At 38.0% G+C, this 23991-nt stretch overlaps 3 protein-coding genes across 3 annotated transcripts; 1 reads left to right on the forward strand and 2 right to left on the reverse strand.

The window, feature by feature from the left end:
- Positions 1–233: 233 nt before the first annotated feature.
- Positions 234–14444, reverse strand: vwa10.2 (von Willebrand factor A domain containing 10, tandem duplicate 2). Its single transcript, XM_031289483.1, has 18 exons — positions 14212–14444; positions 13350–13651; positions 12736–12943; positions 12367–12452; positions 12144–12237; positions 11660–11788; positions 11383–11569; positions 10243–10412; positions 9958–10070; positions 9554–9670; positions 8839–9042; positions 8615–8750; positions 8329–8481; positions 7989–8081; positions 7629–7738; positions 6475–6639; positions 1401–1724; positions 234–932 (listed from the first exon to the last, which is right to left on the reverse strand). The coding sequence occupies exons 2-18, from the start codon at positions 13545–13547 to the stop codon at positions 501–503; spliced, it is 2919 nt and encodes a 972-aa protein (XP_031145343.1). The 5' UTR covers positions 13548–13651; positions 14212–14444; the 3' UTR covers positions 234–500.
- A 2954-nt stretch (positions 14445–17398) lies between these two features.
- On the reverse strand, positions 17399–21221 carry LOC118494949 (ecto-ADP-ribosyltransferase 5-like). The gene is made up of 3 exons (XM_036000768.1): positions 21135–21221; positions 19153–19297; positions 17399–18877 (listed from the first exon to the last, which is right to left on the reverse strand). Exons 2-3 carry the CDS (start codon positions 19288–19290, stop codon positions 18182–18184), a joined length of 834 nt encoding a protein of 277 aa, XP_035856661.1. The 5' UTR covers positions 19291–19297; positions 21135–21221; the 3' UTR covers positions 17399–18181.
- LOC116042994 (ecto-ADP-ribosyltransferase 4-like) lies at positions 21095–23267 on the forward strand. The gene is made up of 3 exons (XM_031289485.2): positions 21095–21239; positions 21546–21685; positions 21823–23267. Exons 2-3 carry the CDS (start codon positions 21548–21550, stop codon positions 22702–22704), a joined length of 1020 nt encoding a protein of 339 aa, XP_031145345.1. The 5' UTR covers positions 21095–21239; positions 21546–21547; the 3' UTR covers positions 22705–23267.
- Positions 23268–23991: the final 724 nt, after the last annotated feature.

Genomic DNA, 23991 nt, shown 5'->3' on the forward strand with positions numbered 1-23991 from the left:
ATGCATTAGAACAGATGTTACTATCTATTGAAACCATAAAACTCCATGTGGGAAAATATTATTATTTGTAAGAGAGAGTCTGGAGGACTTTTCATTGAGTTTAGCCTGGTATCTAGCAGCCCTTGCAGTAATGGCAGCTTCAGGCACTTCTACATTAGCATCACCACTCAGCTATGATGGCAGCAATTGACTTGCAGCAAATCTACACATCACCAGGAATATAAATAAATCACTCAGTGACGCTTCATTTATTTCATGTATCCTAAACACAAACCAGCAAAATAAAATAAAATGAAATAGAATATTATTTTTAGATCAAGAAATGAGTATTAGTTAATTAAAGATATGTCAGCAACAATGATTTCATATAAATGGAAAGAAAAAAAATACTTTTTTTCAAGCAGTGGTATTTTAAACACATCAGAGCTGTAAAAGACTGAGGGGACACTTGATTCATGTAAGAAATTCCACTTTTACAGTGTAATTTCCATTTATCTCTTTTACTTCCAAAGGACAGAAACCACAACACTGATCCAGAGACATTGTGATATGATCAAAGTGTGCCCTCCAGTGGATGTTGTGTTAACTGCAGCTATAGTCGTAGGGGCAGCCGTAGTAGATTCTCTAGCCTGTCCGACACATGTCCCAACATTTCCTACTCTGTCCACAGCAGCCAGCTCTACATTCTGTGAACAGCAGGAGCTGCTGTAGTGTGCCACTGTAATGTTCTCACCCCCTGCTCCAGCCACTGTGCTGGTATTGAGGGTTCCGTTCCCTTGGCGGATAGTGACGCTCTCAATACCAGTTCCATTGATGCCATCGGTGAGATTAGCGATAAATTTCCACTGGGAGGAAGCACAGAGCGATGAAGAGGATGGACAGTTGGTGGATGAACTGACTACCCGGCACACTGGGCGGGTAATATCTGTCACCTGGAGACACAGAAACAGAAAGTGGGAGAGAGGAAGAAATAAGACAGGAATTGGGCATCATACAAATCATTAAGAAAAGAAAAAGAAAACATCATTTTAACATCAGTAATTGTAATGACAATCGTACACATTAGTATACTTATTGTAACCAAAAAGCACCACTAACACCATCAAATCATCACCATCAAAGTAAATAAATGGCCAAAGACAGAAAGTCATAATGCTAGAATTGACATGGGAAATGGCTACCATGCATCCCATTTGTTTGCAGTCGGCATATGTTATTTATTTGACCCTAATTCATCATAAGTGATTTAACAGTAATATATTTGTGTTGGAAAATGTTGCAGATGCAGTACTGCTTGCCACCAAACTCTCCTCTGGCTCTTAATTGTCACCAAACCACCACCTTATCCTGCTTTCTTTTATTCCACATCCACCTTCGGTACATGAGTTACATCCTCCTACCTTGGCAGCCACAGACAACCTGAGTACAGCGTAGTTGATGTCAGTCGCAGCTGCATTTTCTGCCTCAATGGTAAGGGTCACGTCTGTTCCTGATGCAGCACTGGCTGGTGCTGTTAAGGTCACGGTGCCGTTGGCTTTGCCTCCACTGCCCGCCGCTATGGTGACGCTGCTGGGTGAAGTCAAAGTATAGCTGCGATCATTGTTGGCTCGCACTGTGAATGTCCCGGTTGCAGAGTCGTTAATAACTCCGTTGGCGGTTGTGGCGACTGTGAAAGGAATGGAGATGGTGGAGCCTGGTTCTATGTTGGTGTTGTTGGCTTGGGCCTGAAAAAGTGAGGGGAAGGTAGTAGGGGAGTAAAGAGAGATATACAGTCATACATATGTTTTTGTATTGCATGGAATTACGTATGTGTTGATATGGGGTGCCGAATGTAAAAGTTCGGTTACAATTTTTTAGCTGATGAATTTTCAACATTTAGCTCACTTTCCTCACATTTAGCGCATTTTCCTCACATTTGAGACATAAATTATATATATATATATATATATATATATATATATATATATATATATATATATATATATATATAAATGTTAAATGTAAATATTATATCTAAATCTAAATGTTATATCTAAATCTAAATGTTAAATTTATATCTAAATATTATATCTAAATCTAAATCTTAAATATATATCTAAATATATCTAAATCTAAATCTTAAATATATATCTAAATGTTAAATCTAAATCTTAAATATATAGCTAAATATTATATCTAAATCTAAATCTTAAATATATATCTAAATGTTAAATCTAAATCTTATATCTAAATGTGGCCAAGTGTAAAGCTAAATATTTAGAAAATATTCAAATCCCCAAGGAAACCACGCCCACTGCAGTGGCTTCAAATCACGCTGCACAAAAGGTCAATTCTGATTGGCTGTTTGTCTCCAATTAGATCGCAAGTAGCAGGAAACACATCTACAGGGAAACAGTCTTTGACACAACACCTGCCATGATGCCCCAGCAAGGGGTATCTCTGCTGTATCCAGTGGGTACTTGGAAAGATTGTGGAGCAGCTTAACTAATCAAAATAATAATTGAATTATGATTGATTTAAAACAATATATCAGCCAAAACAGCTCAACACATATGTTAAAACATATAGCGAAGTAATCAATGGTAGAAAAAAATAGCTAAAAGTGGCCTACTGACTTAGCTAACTGTTAAAAGTAATGGATGACTTTTGAAACATTAACCACACTTCAAGTAAAAGGTCTAGTAACTAGACCTTTTATGTTGGTTTGGTCAATTGCATGAAAATGTAAGAATATTCACTTTAATATGATAAATAGTGTGAACACATTGGGAATTGATAGGGCGGGGTATGTGAGTTTATATGACAGGGCTGTTGGGGAAACTCAGACCAGAAGGGTTGGAAAGCACTGATCTACAGTATTTGATATTATTGACCGACCAATATTAAGACATGCCTTAATAGTTGTGTTAACCACAATACCGTTGTTTGAATTACATATCTCCGTGTGTGACCAACGTCATCCTTCCCAAGCAATCTAACATTAGCCCAGCATGGATAAAGTCCAGGTATGCATCCAACATATTCATCTGAACAAAACTAAAATGTCACAATCCAGCCACTTGTAAGAAGTTTGTAATACTGGTTACATAGTTATCGTGTTTTATTAACCTTAATTCTGTTTGCCAAGGCTATATTTTATTGGATTGCAAAGTAGCTATCCGTTGCTAACGCTAACGTTAGCTAGCTAATTTATGTCAAAAAGGAATAGCTAACTAATGTTACTGCCAAGATATGGTTTCATTGTAAGACAGTGTCAACACATGACAACACTTGATGAGTCTTACAACACCTCTCTGGTCTCTAGTGAAATCATATCTTGGCAGTAGTTAGCTAACGTTTCTGCTTTTTAAGATAAATTAGCGTTAGCAACGGATAGCTTCTTCGCAAGCTAATATAGCAACATAATTCAGGTTAATAAAATACGGTAATGTAACCAAAGAGCTACATGTGGCTATAGTGTGACAGGTCTACTGCTGTTCAGTCTCGCATTGCGAAACCTAGCTAACTTAGCTAGTTACAGTGCTGCGAGGCCTGTTCAGATGACATGTCAGCTGCAGTGTGTGAGCTAGATTGCTTGTGAAGGATGAGTCAAACTAACGTTAAACACACAAGGAGATATGAGTCAAACAAAACAACGGCATTATAGTACACACAAATATTAAGAAATGTCTGTGATATAAGTCAATAATACAAAATACTGACCGAAAAGTGTTTTAATCCAGTAACATTAGTCGAACAGCTCCACTGTAGTCAATATTTAGCTACTGGTGTTGACTGAAACTTGCGGTGCAGCCAACTGCAGTGGCCGTGGTTTCCTTGGGGATTTGAATATTTTCTAAATATTTAGCTGTACACTTGGCGACACATTTAGATATAACATTTAGATTTAACATTTAACATTTAGATATATATTTAAGATTTAGATTTAGATATAATATTTAGATATATATTTAAGATTTAGATTTAGATATAATATTTAGATATATATTTAAGATTTAGATTTAACATTTAACATTTAGATATAAATTTAACATTTAGATTTAGATATAACATTTAGATTTAACATTTAACATTTAGATATGTATTTAAGATTTAGATTTTAGATTTAGATTTAACATTTAGATTTAGATATAACATTTAGATTTAACATTTAACATTTAGATATAATATATATATAATTTCTGTCTCAAATGTGAGGAAAATGCGCTAAATGTGAGGAAAGTGAGCTAAATGTTGAAAATTCATCAGCTAAAAAATTGTAACCGAACTTTTACATTCGGCACCCCATATGTTGATGGGTCTACACAAGCATCATGGTAACCTTGAGTGGGAAGAAGCACAGAGGAAAGAAAATTACACAACATTACAAGTAACATGATGAAAAGGATTTCCTGTGTTGGGCCTTGGTATAGTGAGGATAGAGAAACAATGGCAGACCCAAACAAGCTTGAGTCATTATGTTTATGCAACCCTGTGTTTGGTCATCTTTGCCTTTATATTTCCAATCAACCAACAATAATCTTAAAGTGCTCATATTATGCTCATTTCCAGGTTCATAATTATATTTAGAGGTTGTACCAGAATAGGTTTATGCGGTTTAATTTTCAGAAAACACCATATATTTGTTGTACTGCACATTGCTGCAGCTCCTCTTTTCACCCTGTGTGTTGAGCTCTCTCTTTTAGCTACAGAGTGAGACATCACACTTCTGTTCCATCTTTGTTGGGAGTCGCACATGCGCAGTAAGTACTGCTAGCTAGTCAGTTGCAGAGCATGAGGGAGTGCCATGCTAGCAACTAGGCAGTGGTGGAGGAAGTACTGAATCTCAGTACTTAAGTAAAAGTACAAATAACCAGAGACATATTTACTTTAGTAAAAGTAGAAGTACCACAATGGCAACCCTACTTAAGTAAAAGTAAAAAGTACCTGATTTTAAATGTACTTTAAGTATTAAAAGTAAAAGTACTTTGCATAACAATTTATTCTCTTAATGTCTATATTCTAATAATTAGAAAAAACAGTAGGCTTATGGGCTGTGGCATTTTAATTAAGTTAGTTTTAGGTTAATTTAATTGTGCTTACCATCTGTGGCCCAGTTTACATTCTGACTTACAATTCTGGTTATCTATCAGGGTGATCTGCATGAAGCTCGACTTTGCATTAACTGCTGCACACATTTATCTAGCGAGAACACACAGGCTTGGACAAGTACGTGGCTTCACAGCTGAGGAGGACCGGGAGTGTTTTTAAGATAAATATACGGATTGTATATTAACCTTATGTGAACGGATGCTTCACATATGACCAAGAAGAGTATCGGGAGCAGCAGCAGTAACGGGAGCAGCGGTAGTACCGGGAGCAGTGGTAGTACCGATATGCGCCTGGCCAATAAATGCTATTGAAGGCCGGGTCTTGGCGTGGCGGTGCAGGAGCCGCTGCTGAAGGCTTCCCTGTGGACTGCAAACGTGTGACGGTCAGGAAGACGTTTTGGCAGGGGGAAAAACTGATCAGAAAATGTAACGGAACGTTGTAGAAATGTAGTGGAGTAGAAAGTATAGATAAGTGCTGCAAAATGTAATGAAGTAAAAGTCAAAAGTATGCACTATTGATTCTACTTAAGTAAAGTACAGATACGTGAAAAATGTACTTAAGTACAGTAACAAAGTATTTGTACTTCGTTACATTCCACCACTGCAGCTAGATGAGCATTATAACGTGTGTTACAAAGTGATGCACGTTCGTCACGGAAGTAAAGGCTGGACTACAATAGAGCTGTTTGGAGCAGATTGTGAACAGTGTTTTCTGTTGGAGATGGTAGGTCCCTTTGGGGTGGACTTTGGGCTTTTACACTTTGTAAACCTATAACGTGCACAAAAAAGATATATAACACAATAAAGGAAAAGGGAAAATCCAAAAAGCATAATATGAGCACTTTAAAATATCCCATTATTAAATATCCATGCCAACCATTAGATTAATTGCCATGACATTAAGTCACCCTAAGGAGGACTTAATACCTAGTTAGTTTGTGCTTGTCAACATGATAAACTACAGAGCATAAACATTATACTTGCTAAACATCAGCATGTTAGCATTATTATTGCGAGGATGTTGGCATGCTGACGATAGATCTCAAAACACCACTGGCTGAAGACTCTTAGTCTTGCTGATCTGACAGCTACAGTCTGCTCTGCATGCACAAATCATATTTTTCTGTTACCACACTATAGGTTTGCACCTTGTTTTACCTTCTGTCTGTACCTTGTATCTTGTTTTCTACCTGTTTTTGTATCTTGTTGTTTGGACCATATGTTCATTGATTCTTTTGTTTTGCACCATTTCGTTCCTCTATGTACTGCATCTATACAGTATGTGCTGCACTGTATATAGATTGTATGACAATAAAGTTCTCTTATCTTATTATTCCTTTATAAATGCCGAACCAAAGTGAATAACTGCATCACTGAGACTCACAGTCACAGAGATGCTGGAGGTCTTGATCTGTGTGGAGGCTTGTCTCTGGAAGCTGCTCGGTGTTGACCTGGAGGTGGAGCTACTGTCCTCTCCTCTCAGGCGAAGCACAAAGTCACCTGCTGGGACTCCACTGAATGTCACCAGGAAGTTACCACTTCCCACCGACTGTGGAGGACAGAAAGAATAGTAAGAGTATTAGACAGTCAGAATAACAACAGTTTGACTATTGTTGACTTCTAGCTGGGATTGTAAGTACTGTTTGCCACTGTTATGCAATCCCATTGCAAACAATATTAATATATAAATAATAAACTAGATGAACTTTTCTCTGTTGCAACCTTGCCTTGTAATTTAGACGGATAAACATGTATTTCTGCTCTGACTTTTTTTAGACTCTCTATGGAGCTTTCAAGGACATTCTAGTATTCAAGATGTGAGGCTCAGCTGCCAGTCAGCAAAGTGACAACTACTGTACAAGCAATGGCTTCCTTCAAAGTAGAAAATATAAGATCTTATTTTTGTGTTTTTATTAGTGGTGGAAGAAGTACTCAGATCTTTTACTTGTAAAAGTACTAATAATACATTATAACAAATACTCTGTTACAAGTAAAAGTCCTGCATTGAAAATGTTACTTAAGTAAAAGTATATAAGTATCATAAGGAAAATGTACGTATTAAAAGTAAAAGTAATCAATGCAGAAATATCTTCACACTTTAAAAACTGGAAATGATCAAAACAGTTCTGTTTAATTGTCTAATCATGTCAGCTGTAAGTGTAGGCCTATATATTGTTGGGTAGTTTAATTTATAATAAAACATCCTATTTTAAAAAACTACCTGTGTTTTGTGTGCAAAAATCTTAATTTGTAAAGTAACTAGTAACTAAAGCTGTCTGATTAATGTAGTGGAGTAAACAGTACAATATTTCCTTCTGGAATGTAGTGGAGTAGAAGTAGAAAGTGGCATGAAAAGAAAAGACTCAGGTAAAGTACAAGTACCTCACATTTGTCCTTAAGTACAGTACTTGAGTAAATGTACTTAGTTACATTCCACCACTGGTTTTTATATGGAAAATTGTAAGCAGAAAAGTAAAGTATACACTTTAGCTACTGGGTATGGCCCTTCAAATTCATCAAGTGTAATATGTGACATGCCTGCAGTGATCCGTTGACCTCTGTTGGCCCTGAGCTGTCACACAGAGTGACCTCTGTGACCTTAACCGTGTCACTTCCTGTCACAGTAACCAAGAGGCTGGCATTACCACCTGAAAGATGTGACAAGAGAGAGAGAGAGAGAGAGAGAGTATCATTGTGACGGGTCCTTAGACATGAACAGTATGTACATAAGAAGATCGAGAGGCTCTGGAAAAGAGACAGAATAGTTTAGGGTTGATGGGTTGACTTTTGAGGACGATGAGAGGAAGATGTTTTTGAGGACAATGAGAAATAAAAGACTAAATATTACAGTACAAACTGTAATAATTAAGATGACAATAATTTAAAATGTGGTCTAACCTGAAAGCGGACGTCCCTCCTTCAGACTGAAGTCCCCGTGGGCTCCCTCGTGAGCTTCCACAAGGTTATAAATGAAGTTCACTGAACTTTGACCTAATGTGCACACACACACGCACGCATGCATGAACGCACACGCACGCACGCACACACACACACACACACACACACACACACACACACACACACACACACACACACACACACACACACACACACACACACACACACAAACAGACAGTCAGGGCTAATGGCAACCACAAATGTAAACAAATAAAATCTTTTGAAAAATTCTCGCATTTAACACTCACTGGCTACAGGATATCTCTATTATACTACTGACCTGTAACCTTAACGGAGTAGAAATTGTTAGAGTTAACACTGATTTTCCATGATCCTGTTTGGTTGTCAGTATTAAGGCTTATACGATGTAGGTTTCCCACTGTGGTGAAGGATGCTAGAGGACCACTGGATTGGCTGGAACTCTGAGAGACACCTGGAGGAGAGAGAAACATGTTAAAACGACACTGTTGTCTACCAGCACGAACAGAGCTAAATATTTGTCTAATGGCTGTATATGGAAAGAGTAAAAATCTAGACACTTAACAGGAAATTAGCAATATCAACACCTGTGGAGCTGGTGAGATTAAAGGTGAGAGATGAGGCTCCTGTGATGTAGGCAGTAATATTCCTTAGTGATCCATCAACAGTAAAGGTAAAATGATCAGGCCTTCCAGGATTCCTCACTACCTGAAAAAGTGTCACCTGAAGGAAGAAGGAACTTAGAACTTTTATTCACATACTGTACAGTACCATCTTCAGTCAAGTATCATTTTCTTGTTTGATGTCTTACCACAGCACTGGCTGATGAATCCTCTATAACAGCTGTGGCCAGAGAAAGGCTTGACTTGGTGACCTCAATGGCCTGGCCTCCAGAGGCTTGGGCTAGGTCACGGTACAGCTGAGCATCTGATTGGCTCATTGCACGTGAACTTACGCCCTGAGGGCTTCTGCGGCGCCGTCGACTGGCCAGGACTTCTGTCAACATGAAAGTTACCTAAAGCATAAAGATAGAAAAAATACTTGTAAAGGTTATATTAGACCTGGATACATGATATACCTGTCCACAGTTTACATACTATCTTCTATTCTATTCTATTCATACTTTATTGTTTTCTTTTTTTAATGTTTTCTCTCTGTTGTTAGAACACACATTACACACAGGCCTGAAATACACACACATCCTCAGTACCTATATATGCACAAATGCATGAGGGGGCTGCAGCTGTCGATGGACAGGTGCCCCGAGCAGTTGGGCGTTCAGTGCCTTGCTCAAGAACACATTGGCAGTGCCCAGGAGGTGAACTGGCACCTCTCCAGCAACCAGTCCACCACTGTACTCGACCGGGTCGACCCAACCCAACTCCCTACAGACTGAGCTACTGCCACCCCAAATACCAATAATAATAATAATAATAATAATAATAATAAAAACCTTATCATTTCTTTATGGGTTGTATTGGCATTTAAAGAGCCAATGAAAAGGATGATAAAAAGTGGACTCTTACCACAGACTTGGTGCTCTCTATAAGGGCAGTGATGGTGCTTTTCAGATGAGCATCTTTAGCTGGAGCGTCAGTGAACACAAAGATCTCAGACGATTGTGGAGCAGCAGTCAGGGCAAGCTGTCAGTTGTATATGGGAAAGGAAAAAATATTATTTATTAAAAATGGTCTAGAAAAAAAAAACATGACAAACTTTGATTTGAATGAAAAGTGACTTTTTTAATTTACATTTTGAGGTTAATTTTCCATTCCAAGTATGGCTGGGCAATAATTTAATTTTATCATTTAGCCACGTTAAGTGGAATTCTTTCACTACATGATGATAATGTTTTGTTGCTTTACAAAACGTTGTTGTCTAAATGAATGATTCTAAGAAAATAACAGTGGAAAAAACACATTGTCAACACCTGCAGTCCAGACAAGCACAACTCTGGGATGTCTCCTCCTCCACTTGCCGTCAGCTTGTTGATGCTGTCTTTGAAGACGTCTGCATTGGTTGTTATCATCAGAGGTCCAAAACCTGGATATATAATAGATACCTGTTACCACTTACCGTCACTCACTTAATCATTTTACTTTGACTACTGGGGATAAATATACACAGAGATTACAATGGTACAACATTTTAATGTTCTTAATGTCAACAGTAGAACTATGCCTACTTTATTTACATCTTTCAAATATGTCTGTACCTGGGTCATTGAAAGGTACCAATATGTAAGCGTAGGGCTCCTGCTGGGTTCCCCTCTTACTGTCAATGATGTTGAAGGAAACTCTTTTTGCCTCGGCTATGTCATCGCTCATGCTGCCTGTGGTGTCAATGACAAAACACAGCACAGAGGACTGGGAGAGGCCTATCAATCTGTGGGAACACAAGAAAGACCTTATCCAGCCGATCAAGGGTAATTCATCTGGTAGTTATCAATGATTACCATCTGACCTTGTGCACAGAAACTACGTCTTTAAAAGGCAGCCAAGTTAGTATTGTCTTTTTGATTTGCAAGACAAAAGACATCCAGCCTTCCTGATTAAAGCTGAGCTATATTTGATGTCTAGGATACACATACAGTCATGTGAAGAAATTAGGACACCCATGCTAAAGTTGACTAAAAAGAGGAATAAAAAAATCATCTTTAGGAAATTGATCTTAATGCCTTAATTAAAAAAATGAGAAAAAAAAACAACCTTTAAGGACACCAATTCTCTTTGTGAATGAATAATGTATCGTAAATAAATAAATGTTCTTCCTTAAAATACAGGGGACATAAGTAAGTACACCCCTATGTTAAATTCCCATAGAGGCAGGCAGATTTTTATTTTTAAAGGCCAGTTATTTCATGGATCCAGGATACTATGCATCCTGATAAAGTTCCCTTGGCCTTTGGAATTAAAATAGCCCCACATCATCACATACCCTTCACCATACCTAGAGATTGGCATTGGTTTTATTTCAGTTAGCCTAATAGCTGGTTTGATTTGCATTGAGAGATGATTTTATGGAAAGTACCCAATGCCAATCTCTATTATGGTGAAGGGTATGTGATGATGTGGGGCTATAGAAAATTGGTGTCCTTAAAGATTGGATTTTTCCTCATTTTTTTAATTAAGGCATTAAGATCAATTTCCAAAAGATGATTTTTTTATTCCTCTTTTTAGTCAACTTTAGCATGGGTGTCCTAATTTTTTCACATGACTGTAACTACCATTTTAAAGTTATAGTGCGTAGTTTCTGCCGCACCCATGAGGAATTCTAAGTAATGACAACAAAACTGTCAGGCACGTCCACACAAGCCTTTCGTTCACAAAATGGCTCAGGTGTGGGTGGCCCATACCGCAGGAAGTTCTTGTCTCCGACAGCTACTCTGATGTCCTCCAGTAGCTCCATAGTGGCATTCACAGCCAAATCAGCTGCTTTGTGGTGAAGTGAGCCATGACTGGACCCAACGTCGTCCTTACTGATGCCTCCCACTGGCTCCTGTCTGCTTGTGCGGTCAAATGTTCCACCGTGGCTGCATTTACCTTGGAGGAGAGAGAATATGTTTCTTATGTCACCTACATAAGAAAATACTTCACAAAATACTTTTAGTGTAGACGGTTCCTTAAAGTTACCTGCAGGTTTTGCTGAGGAGAAGATGTTGAAGTAGCCTGAAGTGAGAAGCCCCTGCTGCAGCAAGTCAGGCAGAAGGTTGTTGTCACAGTTCCCTCCTGTACAGTTTCTACAGGTTGGAGTGCTTAGTCCTGCATCAAATGCAACAGCGGAAATAAAACATGGCATGGTTAATTCATCTGAAAACGTGGGGTAACATATAAACCAGTTTTCCAAACACAGTATTTAACAGTTTGATGTTTTTTAGTTAAGAAAAGCATGCACTGTGTGGTTATGAATCTGTAGGCTTGTGTGAGTAAAATATTGAGCAATGTACCTATTTGTGTGTGTGCATGCACATGCCACGGCAGGGTCAGTATTTGTTAACTGACAGGTGACACATAAACTGACAATGTGCCTTGTGTGATTTATTACTCAAGTGTATACAGTCAGTGTGACCCAGCAGCAGTTGTGTGGCTAAAACCACAAACTGTAGCAGTATCATACCTGCCAGATTCTCAAGAGGTTGGTCTGGTGTGATTAGAGTGCTGTAAGGTGTGGTTTTCCCCAGCTCCACCCAGTTACTGTGGCTGTAGAAGTCCTTAAATATACAGAATATGAAACATCATTGACCACACCACTATCACTTGTTGTTTTCTTCATGCCTCTCACCTCCCAAATAACACCACCGTTCCCCTCAACAATCTGTAACAATGATCATCAATCTCACCTGTAGGGTGTGACAGATTCGTCCAAGAGTCCACCTCCCTGCGACAAAGTTCTCCAGCTTTACACTGGCCTTCACGGCAGACACACCTCAGTAGCAGAATAGAGAACAGAGAGAGTTAGGTACAAACTGAAGCTGCACTTTGTAAGATGTGAAATTATACTTACATAATTGTGCCTTTAGGTGGCTGAAAGAGCTAATTTTAATGTTCTAAACACTTGCTTTAACTGACCACAAGTTGTTCACACATCTGTACCAATGGAACACTGCATTTGATGCTCTGTATGCAATACAGTTTTGGAAAACAAAATTCCTGGAATGTATATATATTTTAATTTGTTTGTTGTTTCATGGACGTAGTTTGATGTGTACCTGCTGTGATGACGTCCCGTCCTCTCTCGAAGGTCTCATCATCAAAATGATGCTCCTCACTCAGTGCAAAAACAACGTCCACTTTTGCGTTGCTGAAGTACATAGTAGCGATGGACGTTTGGAACATGACAGTTGAGAGGAGAGAGGAGGAGGTACCTGTAGAGGAACAGGCCCTTTGCACCTTATCAGCTGACAGGCTGTCATCAATCTAGAGACAAAGACATGACACATAACTGACTGGATAGAAAAAAAATGTAAGATTATATTTTGGGCATTTTAAGCGTTTATTTGACAGGACAGATGAAGACAGGAAAGGGGAGAGAGAGGGAATGACATTCAGCAAAGGGCCGTGAGTCGGAATCGGACCCACGGCTGCTGCGGATGTTTTAAAATCTACGTTTAAAACACTATACCTATGTTCCAGCCTCATGCAGTTTTGCACTGAACACTGAGTTTTTAAGATCTCCATCAATAAAAGAGGCTTGTATCTCCATTTAAAAAAGAATGTCACATGTTTTATTTTCAAAATTCATAACATATAACATATAATCTCGATATTAGAATCCACCAAAGTTGTCCCAGTTTCTCTGTTTCAGCGTGGCTTTATAACTCACAGTCAAGCTGAAGTCCCATCCTTTAGAGGCAGCAATGTCTCTGCAGACCTCAGCTGTCTTTCTGAGGACCGCCCTTTGTGTAATGTCACGGTGAGTGGAGGAATTTCCATGAAATGAGAAGAGTGGTTGGAAGCCTTGAATGAGGCCTGACAGGGGGAAGACCACTGCCAGGAACATGACTGTCTGTCTGGCAGCCATGATGGAGGGCAAGCAGGAGGACGATGAAGTTGAAGGAAGAAATTTGGATTGATACTGTCTCAACTGTCCCAACTCCTCTGTCTCTGCTAGTTTACAACTCTTTCCTACAACGGAGAACAATGTGGTCAAGCACAAAGAAGTTACTGGCAGTGAACCAGGTCTAATGAGGCAACAAGTAGGAAGTGAAAACACCTGAAGAAAAAAGAGAAAGACAAAACCAGCACAGAGAGCAGGAAGGAGTGAAATAAAACTGTTTTTTAGATTTTCACCACAAATACAGTAATAACATTAAACAAATACATAGCAGTAGTGCTACACAATATCACAAGATTACATTAAAATCTTTTGAAGAGAACGTAGACAGAACGTAGGCATAGACACAATGAATATTGTTCAGTCAAATATGAAAATCTCTTTTTGAAGATTTGCAACATAATCCGTGAGAATATAAGATCTATGGCATCTCATATTTTCGAATCGATGTTTGAAAATCTGAACGATTTATTTTAAATACAGATCCCTGCAAATATATCCACAAAAAGGACTATGACAATATTCATTTTCAAAGAATTAAAACAATTACAATATATATAAGATTTCTACTAATTAACCACACACAGTCAACAATGTACAGAAGATGCTCTTACATTTTACATACTCTTACCTGTGTGCACTTTGCTCTTTAGCAGTCCAGCCTTATTCAGATGTTGCCACTGCTTCAGTCTTCCTATGTCGGCATTCAATGTTTACACTCAGGTAGATTATATTCTGCGTAGACCTGTTTCCTGTGTTATCTGCAAACTGTTAAGACTGTGTGCAAGTGTGTGTGCGCTGAGAGACAGTGAGTGTTGTCCTCATTTCTCCCTCTTATAGTTACGTCAGTCTTGAGCTGATGAATAGAATACCATGGAAGAACTCCCACACACACTGCTTATTTTTTTATTGAATGAGAACATGGGTGTGAGAGTGCTTTTCATACCTATCAGATTGATGGATCTCTCTTTCACATGGTTAAAACACATAGACAAACTATTCACATCTCTGGGTAATTTGCTTCCAGTTAAAGGAATAATTCAACATGTCTGTCTGTCAAGAGCTGGAGTCAGGTCATGTCAAGCCTAGTTTAGCTTAGCATTAAGACTGGAAGCAAGTTGCTAGCCTGGCTTTATCAAAAGCAAGTCTACTAACGAAAAATCAGTCAGACACCTGCCTTCCAGAAACTAGAGACCAGGTGGGGGTATTACACCAAGGATTACTCAGTTGGTAACTTCTAAAATAGCATGCAGCAACTTCTCTGAACATTGGTTAATAGCAATAATCAATACTTAGACTAATTGACACCTACTATAATGAAGTTTAGTTAAACAAATTCAGATTCAAAACATTAAAAACTATAGCCAAATATTTTTCACAGGTGGGCTGTGCAGCCTCCTGAACCTCAACCTGTCCTAAACAAAAGTTTAAAAACAGGTTCCAGTTAATCTCATAATGGATATGTGTGTTGAGTTATTTAAACAAACGATCGGGGAAATAAACGCCTCTTGTCCGTGAGTCTCATTGATAGAGCCTGCGGCTGGATGGAGCTCTATCAATGAGAGCTAGCTAGCCTCCTTTTAGACCTCTGAAACGAAACCCCTAATGTTCACAAAAAAGCATTACATTGAAATCGGACACCATTGTTAGCTTTATAAGACCTTGGGGTAGATGTTCTATAAGTGGCATGACGAAATTCAAACTGTAAATATACGGAAATTATGCCGAAAGTGTAGCAACGATCTTTCCCATAGGATTAAATGGGACACATAGCTAGCCTAGCTAGCAGCTCCTCCTAAAGAGACCCCTAATGTTCACAAAAATGCATTAAAATGAAATCGGACACCATAGTTAGCTTTATAAGACCTTGGGGTAGATGTTCTATAAGTGGCGTGATGAAATTCAAACTGTAAATATACGAAAGTTATGCCGGCAGCTGGCAGCCAGCCAGCTCCGGAGCTCTGCGGAGCCCCGAGCCCCGGTCGTCCAATAACCGAGAAACGGTGACTTTATGGAGTTTGCTGCTTTCTCGTCAGACTGTGTGGAGCTCCTAAAGTTGAGCAAAACATTACGTGAATTACTACGAGAATGGATGACTCCACCCACATTCATATAGTGCTGTGTGAACGCGTTCATGTGATTGGCTTATAAGTAAACAATCCCCCACGTGGGGTGCGTTCTTGTGATTGGCTAAAACAAGGGAGATATCTGATTGGTTGTAGATCATTCCCTGTTCAAAAAAAGGCATTTGTGTGTCGAGCCAAGTCAGGGCAGTCTCAAAATTCACACACAAATGCAGTGAAGTTCACAGACCGCAAGCAGTTTGTAAATCAAGATATATTTCTGTGTGCATCAGAAAAACATTTCTGAATCTTGTCTTGTGCATTTCTGAATCTTGTGTGCATTTGTAAATGCTGTTTGCATTTCTGAATTGTGTGTGCATTTATGAATTTTGTGTGCATTTCTGAATTTTGTATGCATTTGTGAATCTTCTGTGCTTTTTAAATTTTGTGTGTGTATTTGTGAATTTTGTGCGCATTTGTGTATCCTGTGTGTGTATTTATGAATCATGTGTGTGCATGTATGAATCCTGTGTGTGCATATGTGAATGTAGTGTGTGCATTTATCTTTATTGAGACTCTTTTAGCTCCATATGTCTAACCCTTATTTGATATACTCAGTCTTTGTGAGTCACTGTACACAACATAAAACAACACAGTAAAGAAAATAAATGTTCCTCTGTTTATGACCTGGGCGGAGAAGTAGCTGGCATACTTTCACCTCTTCACTCCCTCCATAAGCTTTTTGGCATTTTAAACGAGTCGTGTCCTACTACATCAACAAGTCATTGTGACATATCAGAGAAGAATGTGTGTGTATGATTGTGACAAAGAATAACTTAGAAGTAACATTCCACCGTTATGAATACACAGTAAAATGTGCCAAGACTTGGGTGAGCACTCATGGAAGCCCAGTATTCTTGTTACATGATGTTTTGTGGGTCAACGCATTCTTACAACTTCAAAAATTACAAATTCCTGTGAAATTACGTCACCGGTCACATGACAGTTAGTGCTTACATATCTGTTCATTCAAATGCATTCAAACAATTGGTGTCATTTACACCGGGGATGCAGGGAACATTTACCAACCACTTTTTGAAATCAAGGCTTTTATCCACATCACTTTTTTAAAAGCAAATTTGTTAAAAATGTTCTGAAAAATAGAACACTGAACACACAGATGTGTGGAATATGTTTTGAATGTGTAGAAAGTTTTGAAAGTGAGCAGAAAACTTGCTGAAACACATCTGAGCTATTAAAGTCTAGGGGTTTATTAATTAATTAAAATGCATTCATTTATCATTGATTTGAACAGGCACTTTTAAAGAGGTTACTTCCCCCAGACAAAAGACACAAAAGAGGACAAAAGAGTAAATCTTAATTTCCTACATGTATGTTGACTCAGCAGGGATAGAGAAGTTGATACATGTTTGAAAGCAATACAGAATGCCTGAGAGCCTTACTGCATTATATTTAATTATATTTTATATTTGACTTGTCACCTGCTGTAGGAATTTAGTGTTTTCTTTACATAAAGACTTTATTATTTAGCATAAAAATATTCCAGGATGCAGGGAATTTATGTTTAATGATAAAAAGATTATCAATGTTGTTTTCAAAACCTTTTCTATGAAGGTGAAATTCCATTCCATATGCATTTATGCCATTCTTAAGAGTTGATATTAATACAATGGTCTAATATGCTTATTTTACCCTAAGTGGCTTTGCCACTTGTCAGGCCACCATTGCAAATAAGGTGAAATAAATGAATAAAAATGAAAAACATTGTGGTTTCAAGGTCTTACTTGTAATACTGCATTTTATGAAGCCTCCAAATTTGACAAAATGTTGTAAGCAATTTTCATACAAACACAAAAGTCTCACCATTGAATGGTGTTAAAAGGGAAATAAATCTTGTTGAAATTATTTAGTGCTATACTCAGATATGTTTTGACTTCGCTGATATTTTTTCCATTCCAGGGCGCATTATGTTCTATTATGATAACCGTAAAAATGATATATTTTTTAATTCATTGCATTCCTCAGACTGCACCCAATATTGCTGCTAGGTGAGTTGCAACAGGCTTGAACCCTTCAGCAGTTATGAATGGAGTAACAGAGCACTTTATTATAGCATGACAAGTAAGTCTGAATATGGAAGAACACCATTTGTAAATATTATATAATAATAATAATAATTAAAATTATGAAAGTTTCTTAAATGTAATCAAAGCAAGAATGCAATATGTTAGGAGGGAACAACGCTATAACCACATCTTCCTTGTTTTCAATGCATGAAGTTTTAAAACAGCTTACTTCAGGCCACATTGGATTGCTGCCAATTGTGAAGCTCACAGGACCATCTTTATTTAAAATGAAAGCTTGCTTTTAAAAGACAACTCTTGGCGGGTAGTAAGTGCTGTCACGCAAAGATGAGGCACTGTAAACAGCAATTTTCTTATGGTTTTCTAACACCTTCACAATGACAAAGGGTAACAAAAGAGATACAATAATCATACAAGTGATGGCAAAAATGAGTCAAAATCCATCCACTGGTAATGCAGATATTGGATGCAACGTATTGCTTTCTCTATCATAAACGCAGTTCAGGTTGCTCTTCAGCCTGTAGACGATTTTACACCTCTGTGTATTTGTCTCTGTGTCTGTGACTTTGAAAACCTCATAGGGAGGAATCAGCACCTGTCTGTTTAATTTCAGGGCTGAATAAAGTGTTATGTCAGCACCGAAACATGTGTATACTTCAAAACATGAAGCGTTTCTTTTAAAGTTCCACCCGTCAGAACCTAATGTGAAGGTGTTGAACCGAATCAGTTTGTTAGAGATGTTGAGATGTAAAAGTGTCTCTGTTCTGTAATTTGTCTGAAGACATGTCACTTGACTGTGCTTCAGAATCTGAATGGCTTCGCTAAGGAAAAAATAAAGGGAGTGGGGCTCAAATGTCTTTTTTAGTCGTTTTCTACTTCTTTCTGCAGTCTCAATGTCTTGCTTGACAGGTTGCAGCATAATATTTGTGTACAGGTATAAGGCCACCGAATGGTGTTTCTCCATGTACTTGTGTGCAGGCTCTCTAGCTTTTTTCTCCGCGTTGCTCCAAGGTTGACTAAAGTTTGTACTGGTGTCCCATTTCTGCATCATGGCTTTATCAGTCACAACTGTAGCTTTGGATCTGCATTCGTCATTCATGTCGTCATACGGCAGATCCTGCATTAAATGCTGAAATGAGAAGAAGCATGTTTTTCAGTATTTATCCAGTAGATGGAGATATATACTAAATAAAAAGTATTACTGTGAGCAGGAAGCTCTTTTGCACAGTCCTTAAAAAACATTAACAATTAATGGCTTTTGGAATTACTAATGGTGCATACTTACAAAATGAAAAAGACAGTATTTGTGATCAGAGTAACTCCTTTTATTTTATGGGTAAGTCCTCTAGATTGATTTTGTTTAATGTCAAATATATAGTGTTAAATAATAAGTGTTATAAATACCTCTTCAACGACATCCTGCCAGCTTAGTGTCAGATATATGACAACAAACATCAGCAGTCCCACCAAAACAACAAGAGAAGTAACAGCACACGCAGATACAGTTTTTCTCTGACATGTTTGCCTGTCCCAGGTAGGCATAGTGCGTCTGGAAAAGAGGAAATCTGTTGTTTAACCCAAACAAACTGAGATCTTAGTTCCATGTGAAATGTTTTTCATATTGTCTTTCCTGGAATTAATGAGGGAAACCCCTACAATGCCTGGATTAGGGCAATTATATATCTATAACGTGAGCTTGCACAGGTCGGACACTGTAGGTGTGTGATGGCAAGGATACCTGTAACGTGATGCATACATTTAAAATGTAAACTATAATGTAAGTTTGTGTACCTTCATTGTCTATTCATTTACAATGGGCCTCACTTCATGTATGCACCACATTTCATCACTAGGATGCTCACAAATGGAAAGGTTTTGCAGGTGTTTGACCATCATCAATCAATCAATCAATCAATCAACATTTATTTATATAGCACTTAACAGTAACCAGCAGGTATCCAAAGTGCTTCACATCAGAAACCCAGAGTAAAACACATATCATGCAACATATCATACATACTTTGTTGGTTTTAACCTGAGCAAGCTGACAAATAGAATTTCCTAGTGTTACAACATGTGGGACCTCCCTCTGGCAATGCAAGCAGGGAAATGACAGGGGTTTCAATCACACTTGACAAATACGACATATCATACAATAAAAAGAATGAAACAGAAAACAGTGAAATCAGAAAAGGTTACATAGAAACAGGAGAGGGAAATTGTCACACCACTACTAGGTAATAAAAACCATTCTAAACAAATAAGTTTTGAGTTTGGACCTAAAAAGAGCTACATCTGTACTAGTGCAACTATCAGGGGGTAACTTGTTCCAGAGTCTCGGGGCAGCAACCGCAAAAGCCTGATCACCCCACCGTTTATACCTTGACCTAGGGACTTCTAAAACCAGTTGATTTGAAGACCTCAACGACCGGTTGTGCTCATGCAGGGTTAAACTCTCAGACAAATACTCCGGGGCCAGGCCATTTAAGGCCTTGAAAACAAACAATAAAATATAAAACGCACAGGGAGCCAATGTAGGGTGTAGACATCATGATAGCACAGTGAGTCACTCTGTATCTACCTGACCAGCTGTGACTCACTAACTACCAGAGATAAACAAAAACCTGCAGAGTGACTTAAACTTAGCACCATACTGTAGCATGTAATTTCTATCAAAATATATCGTATCATTTAATCTTTACAGTTTAACCTACTTAAAGGGATTGTGACTCCCTGTAAAATCCAGCATAGCATATCAAGCTCTACTGTACATCCAGTTAAATACATATACAGATGTGGCACTGCATATTTAAGTTATATGGTGCTTAGCTATTGACCCTTCACTCCAATCTTCAACATTTTAAAAAGTTGATATGTATCAATTTGCATTGGTAAGAAAGCACATTACATTTTGTAAGTAGTAAAAGTCTTGAAATGGTTTTCTAACTTATCACATCCTGAGCAACACTATGGTGAAGTGTTGTCTTTTATGTGGACTGTCAACCCTTTTCAGAGTTATAGCTCTGTTTTAGTCTGCGCTTTTAGAGTTTTGCAACCAGACGACATACAGCACCTTTGTTGGTTTTAACCTGAGCAAGCTGACAAACAGGATTTCCTAGTGTTACAACATGTGGGACCTCCCTCTGGCAATGCAAGCAGTTTCAATCACCCTTGACAAATACGTACGTACACATAAGAACATGAGAATATGTTGCAAACTAGGAAAAGAAAAAGTAGTCAAAATATAAATGTAGAAACAGTTTTTTTGTTAAGTGGTTTCTCATCAAACACTAGTCTACTGTTTAAACATCACATGGAAGATGAGAACAATCACATCAACATCACCAACAAAGGTGTAGAAGAATATCTGTGCTGTGTGTTCCCACCTGTAAATCCTGTGAGCTGGAACTTCTTTGCTGGCAAACAAGAATGCATCCACACTCTTTCAAAGGAATATCCTACTGCTGTTAACAGCACTTGACGGGGGAAAGGTAAGCCAAAAACAATCAGATGTCATATATTGTTAGTGGAGAATATGAGGATGTTTATTAATGGATAATGCTACAAGGAAATATTATGTGGGTCCTAATTGTTTATCTCTTACATGTCAGCCACTAGGCTCGTACTTTAAATTGCAGATTTAAGCATACAAACTGAGTCAATGTGCATGCAAATACAACAATAAAACAAAGTCTAATGCATATTCATGATGTTGAAACATAAAATATAAAACTATATATTTTCAGTGGTTTTAAGAGCCATTTTTAATTATAAGATGTATTTTTCTTTTCATTTAGATATGAAGTTTGGCAAAGGACCAGTGTGTGAGCTGAAGTCACTGAGAAACTGTGCAACCCTTTGTGTGTTGTTGGCAGTGGCGCTCCTTTTGTTTCATGACCCATTTCTACTACTCTGGTGGCCTCAGAAACCTACTGAGGTGGGATCAAGGTTCTTTCTTTTACATGCAAAATCATGCAAAGTTTACTTGTTTCAACACATTTGCAGGGAATATTCTAAAACCTTCTGTAATTGTTGATTTTGCTCACTGTAACGGTTTCTTATCTGTCACTGCAGAAAACTAAGACTGGTGTTTTACCTCTGAATATGGCGACAGATTCCATTGATGACATGTATGATGGTTGCCGTTCTGAAACAGCCTCTGTGATCGACTTGTTTGGCGTGTTTGAGTGGAACTTTAACAGAAACTTCAGTTTTGCCTGGGCTTCAACAGAAGGTGGTGCAAAGAAACCCATGCACAAGCACCTGAAAGAAGAGCATGCTATAGTTATGTACATGTACACAAAGATGAAATATATCCAACAAGATTTCAACCAAGCAGTGAAAACAGGGAAACACAAGTACAACACAGACAGATTTAAGTTCCACTATTTCTACTTCTACCTGACTGATGCCATTCAAGTTCTGCGTCACAATCAGACATCATGCAGAACCACCTATCACAGGACACAGAAACAGTTTGACCACAATGTCATCAACACAAACATGCGTTTCGGTGCTTTCTCCTGGGTAGGTTCAAGCAAGCAGTCATTTGATTTGAATGGCAATGTGTCTTGTTTTGAAATCTATTCATGCTTTGGTGCTGATATAACACATTACTCTGCCACAAACCAAATGGGACAGGTGCTGATTCCTCCCTATGAGGTCTTCAAAATCACTCATGTCTTGACAAATGACCCATGGTGCAGTGTGGTCTACAAGCTACAGAGCACCAAAATACCAAGGAGAGATTTAAATTGTAAATTGAATCAAAGGCAAATGAAAACATATTTTGAAGCCGTTTTAACACACTGGCCCACAAGCAGTGTGGGGATGATGTTAGCATGCATAATGCTGTTGATTTTAATTTCTTCAGTCCTTGTTAAACGCAGGCAGAAGCATTTTGTGGCTGCAGTGCTGGGTGCTCTGCTGGTGCTGATGGTTATTCTGGTGATATGAGGTAGCCATTGAGCAAAGAGGGGTGATGTGTTAATGGAACACTTTATCTTGTGGTGTTTGTCATAGAGATAATTCACAAGTTATGTTTTTGAAAGATATGAGGAAATAAAAAAAATGCTTTGTTAGCTTAGTTTTCAGAGGCCATAATGTGCACAATAAATGCCAAACAACTCACAAATTCTTATTCTGTTGATTATTGACATTAAAACGAGACAATTTGCCTGAAAATAACTCATATCTAGTGGTTACTTAGCTAATGGTACCATTAGGAGTATATAAAAATACCAACCAATCTTAGCTTGATTGTTTAAATTTGCAGCTTGACAAATTTCAAAGTTGGCTGTTCAAACCCTAACAATTTTCTATCAGGACTGGAGAGTGGAGAGAATGTATTATTTTCTTTATTGAAAAGTATCTATTGTGATTAAGTGTGGTTCTGAAATATAACCTAAAAAGGAATAGTAAAAAGGTAATTTAATTGGATTCTTTAACACAGTTTCTTATATTGAGGAGTAATGTGCAGTGAATTTTATATAGTCAAAAAAAACTACTAAAGTAGGGAACACTCAGAAACTTCGCTCAAATCTAGATTACAACAGAGAACCTTATATAAAGTTTAATTTACAGTGAGGGCAGAGGTCCTTTTGAGTGCTGTTACCTTATCACTGGCAAAAAAGGAAGGCAGATATGAAGGTATTCCTGAAGAGGAGCATTTATGCCTTTTTGTGATCTTGGTGTTATAAGTTATTGAGGATGAATTTCATTTTGTGTTGCACCACATTGCTTCATGTACTGTACAGTGACTTGAATATTTTGTTGATTTGTTGGAGAACTGTGATTTGTTTGGGTTGACTGAAGGTTACATGTTGAGCATGGCACCAAAACCCCAAACTGCTCAGGGCGTCTTCATTGGCAGCCCCCTCACTCTTCCATCTCTCCATTAATGCATGTATAGGTCCAGTTTGTGCATGTGTGTGTGTGTGTGTGTGTGTGTGTGTGTGTGTGTGTGTGTGTCTGTGTGTATTTCGGGCCTGTGTGTAATGTGTAATTTTCCATAAAGTATGTTGAATTTTCTTCTTCTTCTTCTTCTTCTTCTTCTTCTTCATAATCTGATAATAATGTATCTGTGTTATTCATGCTTTAAAAATACATTAAATAAAGTAATTAATGAACAACACTTTGTGCTATTTTTATTTTTTGTAAATGACCAACAGAGCAGTTTTAATAAACACATCATACAGTACATGGAGTCTCTCTACATGTATCTCAATAGTATAGTACCCTCTA

Source organism: Sander lucioperca, chromosome 4, assembly GCF_008315115.2.
Source record: "Sander lucioperca isolate FBNREF2018 chromosome 4, SLUC_FBN_1.2, whole genome shotgun sequence".
Classification (NCBI taxonomy): Eukaryota; Metazoa; Chordata; class Actinopteri; order Perciformes; family Percidae; genus Sander; species Sander lucioperca.

What these genes read in the sequence shown, in the direction of transcription:
- vwa10.2 (XM_031289483.1), bottom strand. Translation starts at nt 13,547, where the DNA reads ATGGCTGCCAGACAGACAGTCATGTTCCTGGCAGTGGTCTTCCCCCTG. An exon ending in GGAGACAAGAACTTCCTGCG is followed by an intron (nt 10,413 to 11,382) that starts GTATGGGCCACC and finishes GTGTTCCCACAG; the next exon opens with ATTGATAGGCCTCTCCCAGT. An exon ending in TAATCTCACCAGCTCCACAG is followed by an intron (nt 8,482 to 8,614) that starts GTGTTGATATTG and finishes TCTCTCCTCCAG; the next exon opens with GTGTCTCTCAGAGTTCCAGC.
- LOC118494949 (XM_036000768.1), bottom strand. Translation starts at nt 19,290, where the DNA reads ATGCCTACCTGGGACAGGCAAACATGTCAGAGAAAAACTGTATCTGCG. An exon ending in GGCAGGATGTCGTTGAAGAG is followed by an intron (nt 18,878 to 19,152) that starts GTATTTATAACA and finishes TTCTCATTTCAG; the next exon opens with CATTTAATGCAGGATCTGCC.
- LOC116042994 (XM_031289485.2), top strand. Translation starts at nt 21,548, where the DNA reads ATGAAGTTTGGCAAAGGACCAGTGTGTGAGCTGAAGTCACTGAGAAAC. An exon ending in GGCCTCAGAAACCTACTGAG is followed by an intron (nt 21,686 to 21,822) that starts GTGGGATCAAGG and finishes CTGTCACTGCAG; the next exon opens with AAAACTAAGACTGGTGTTTT.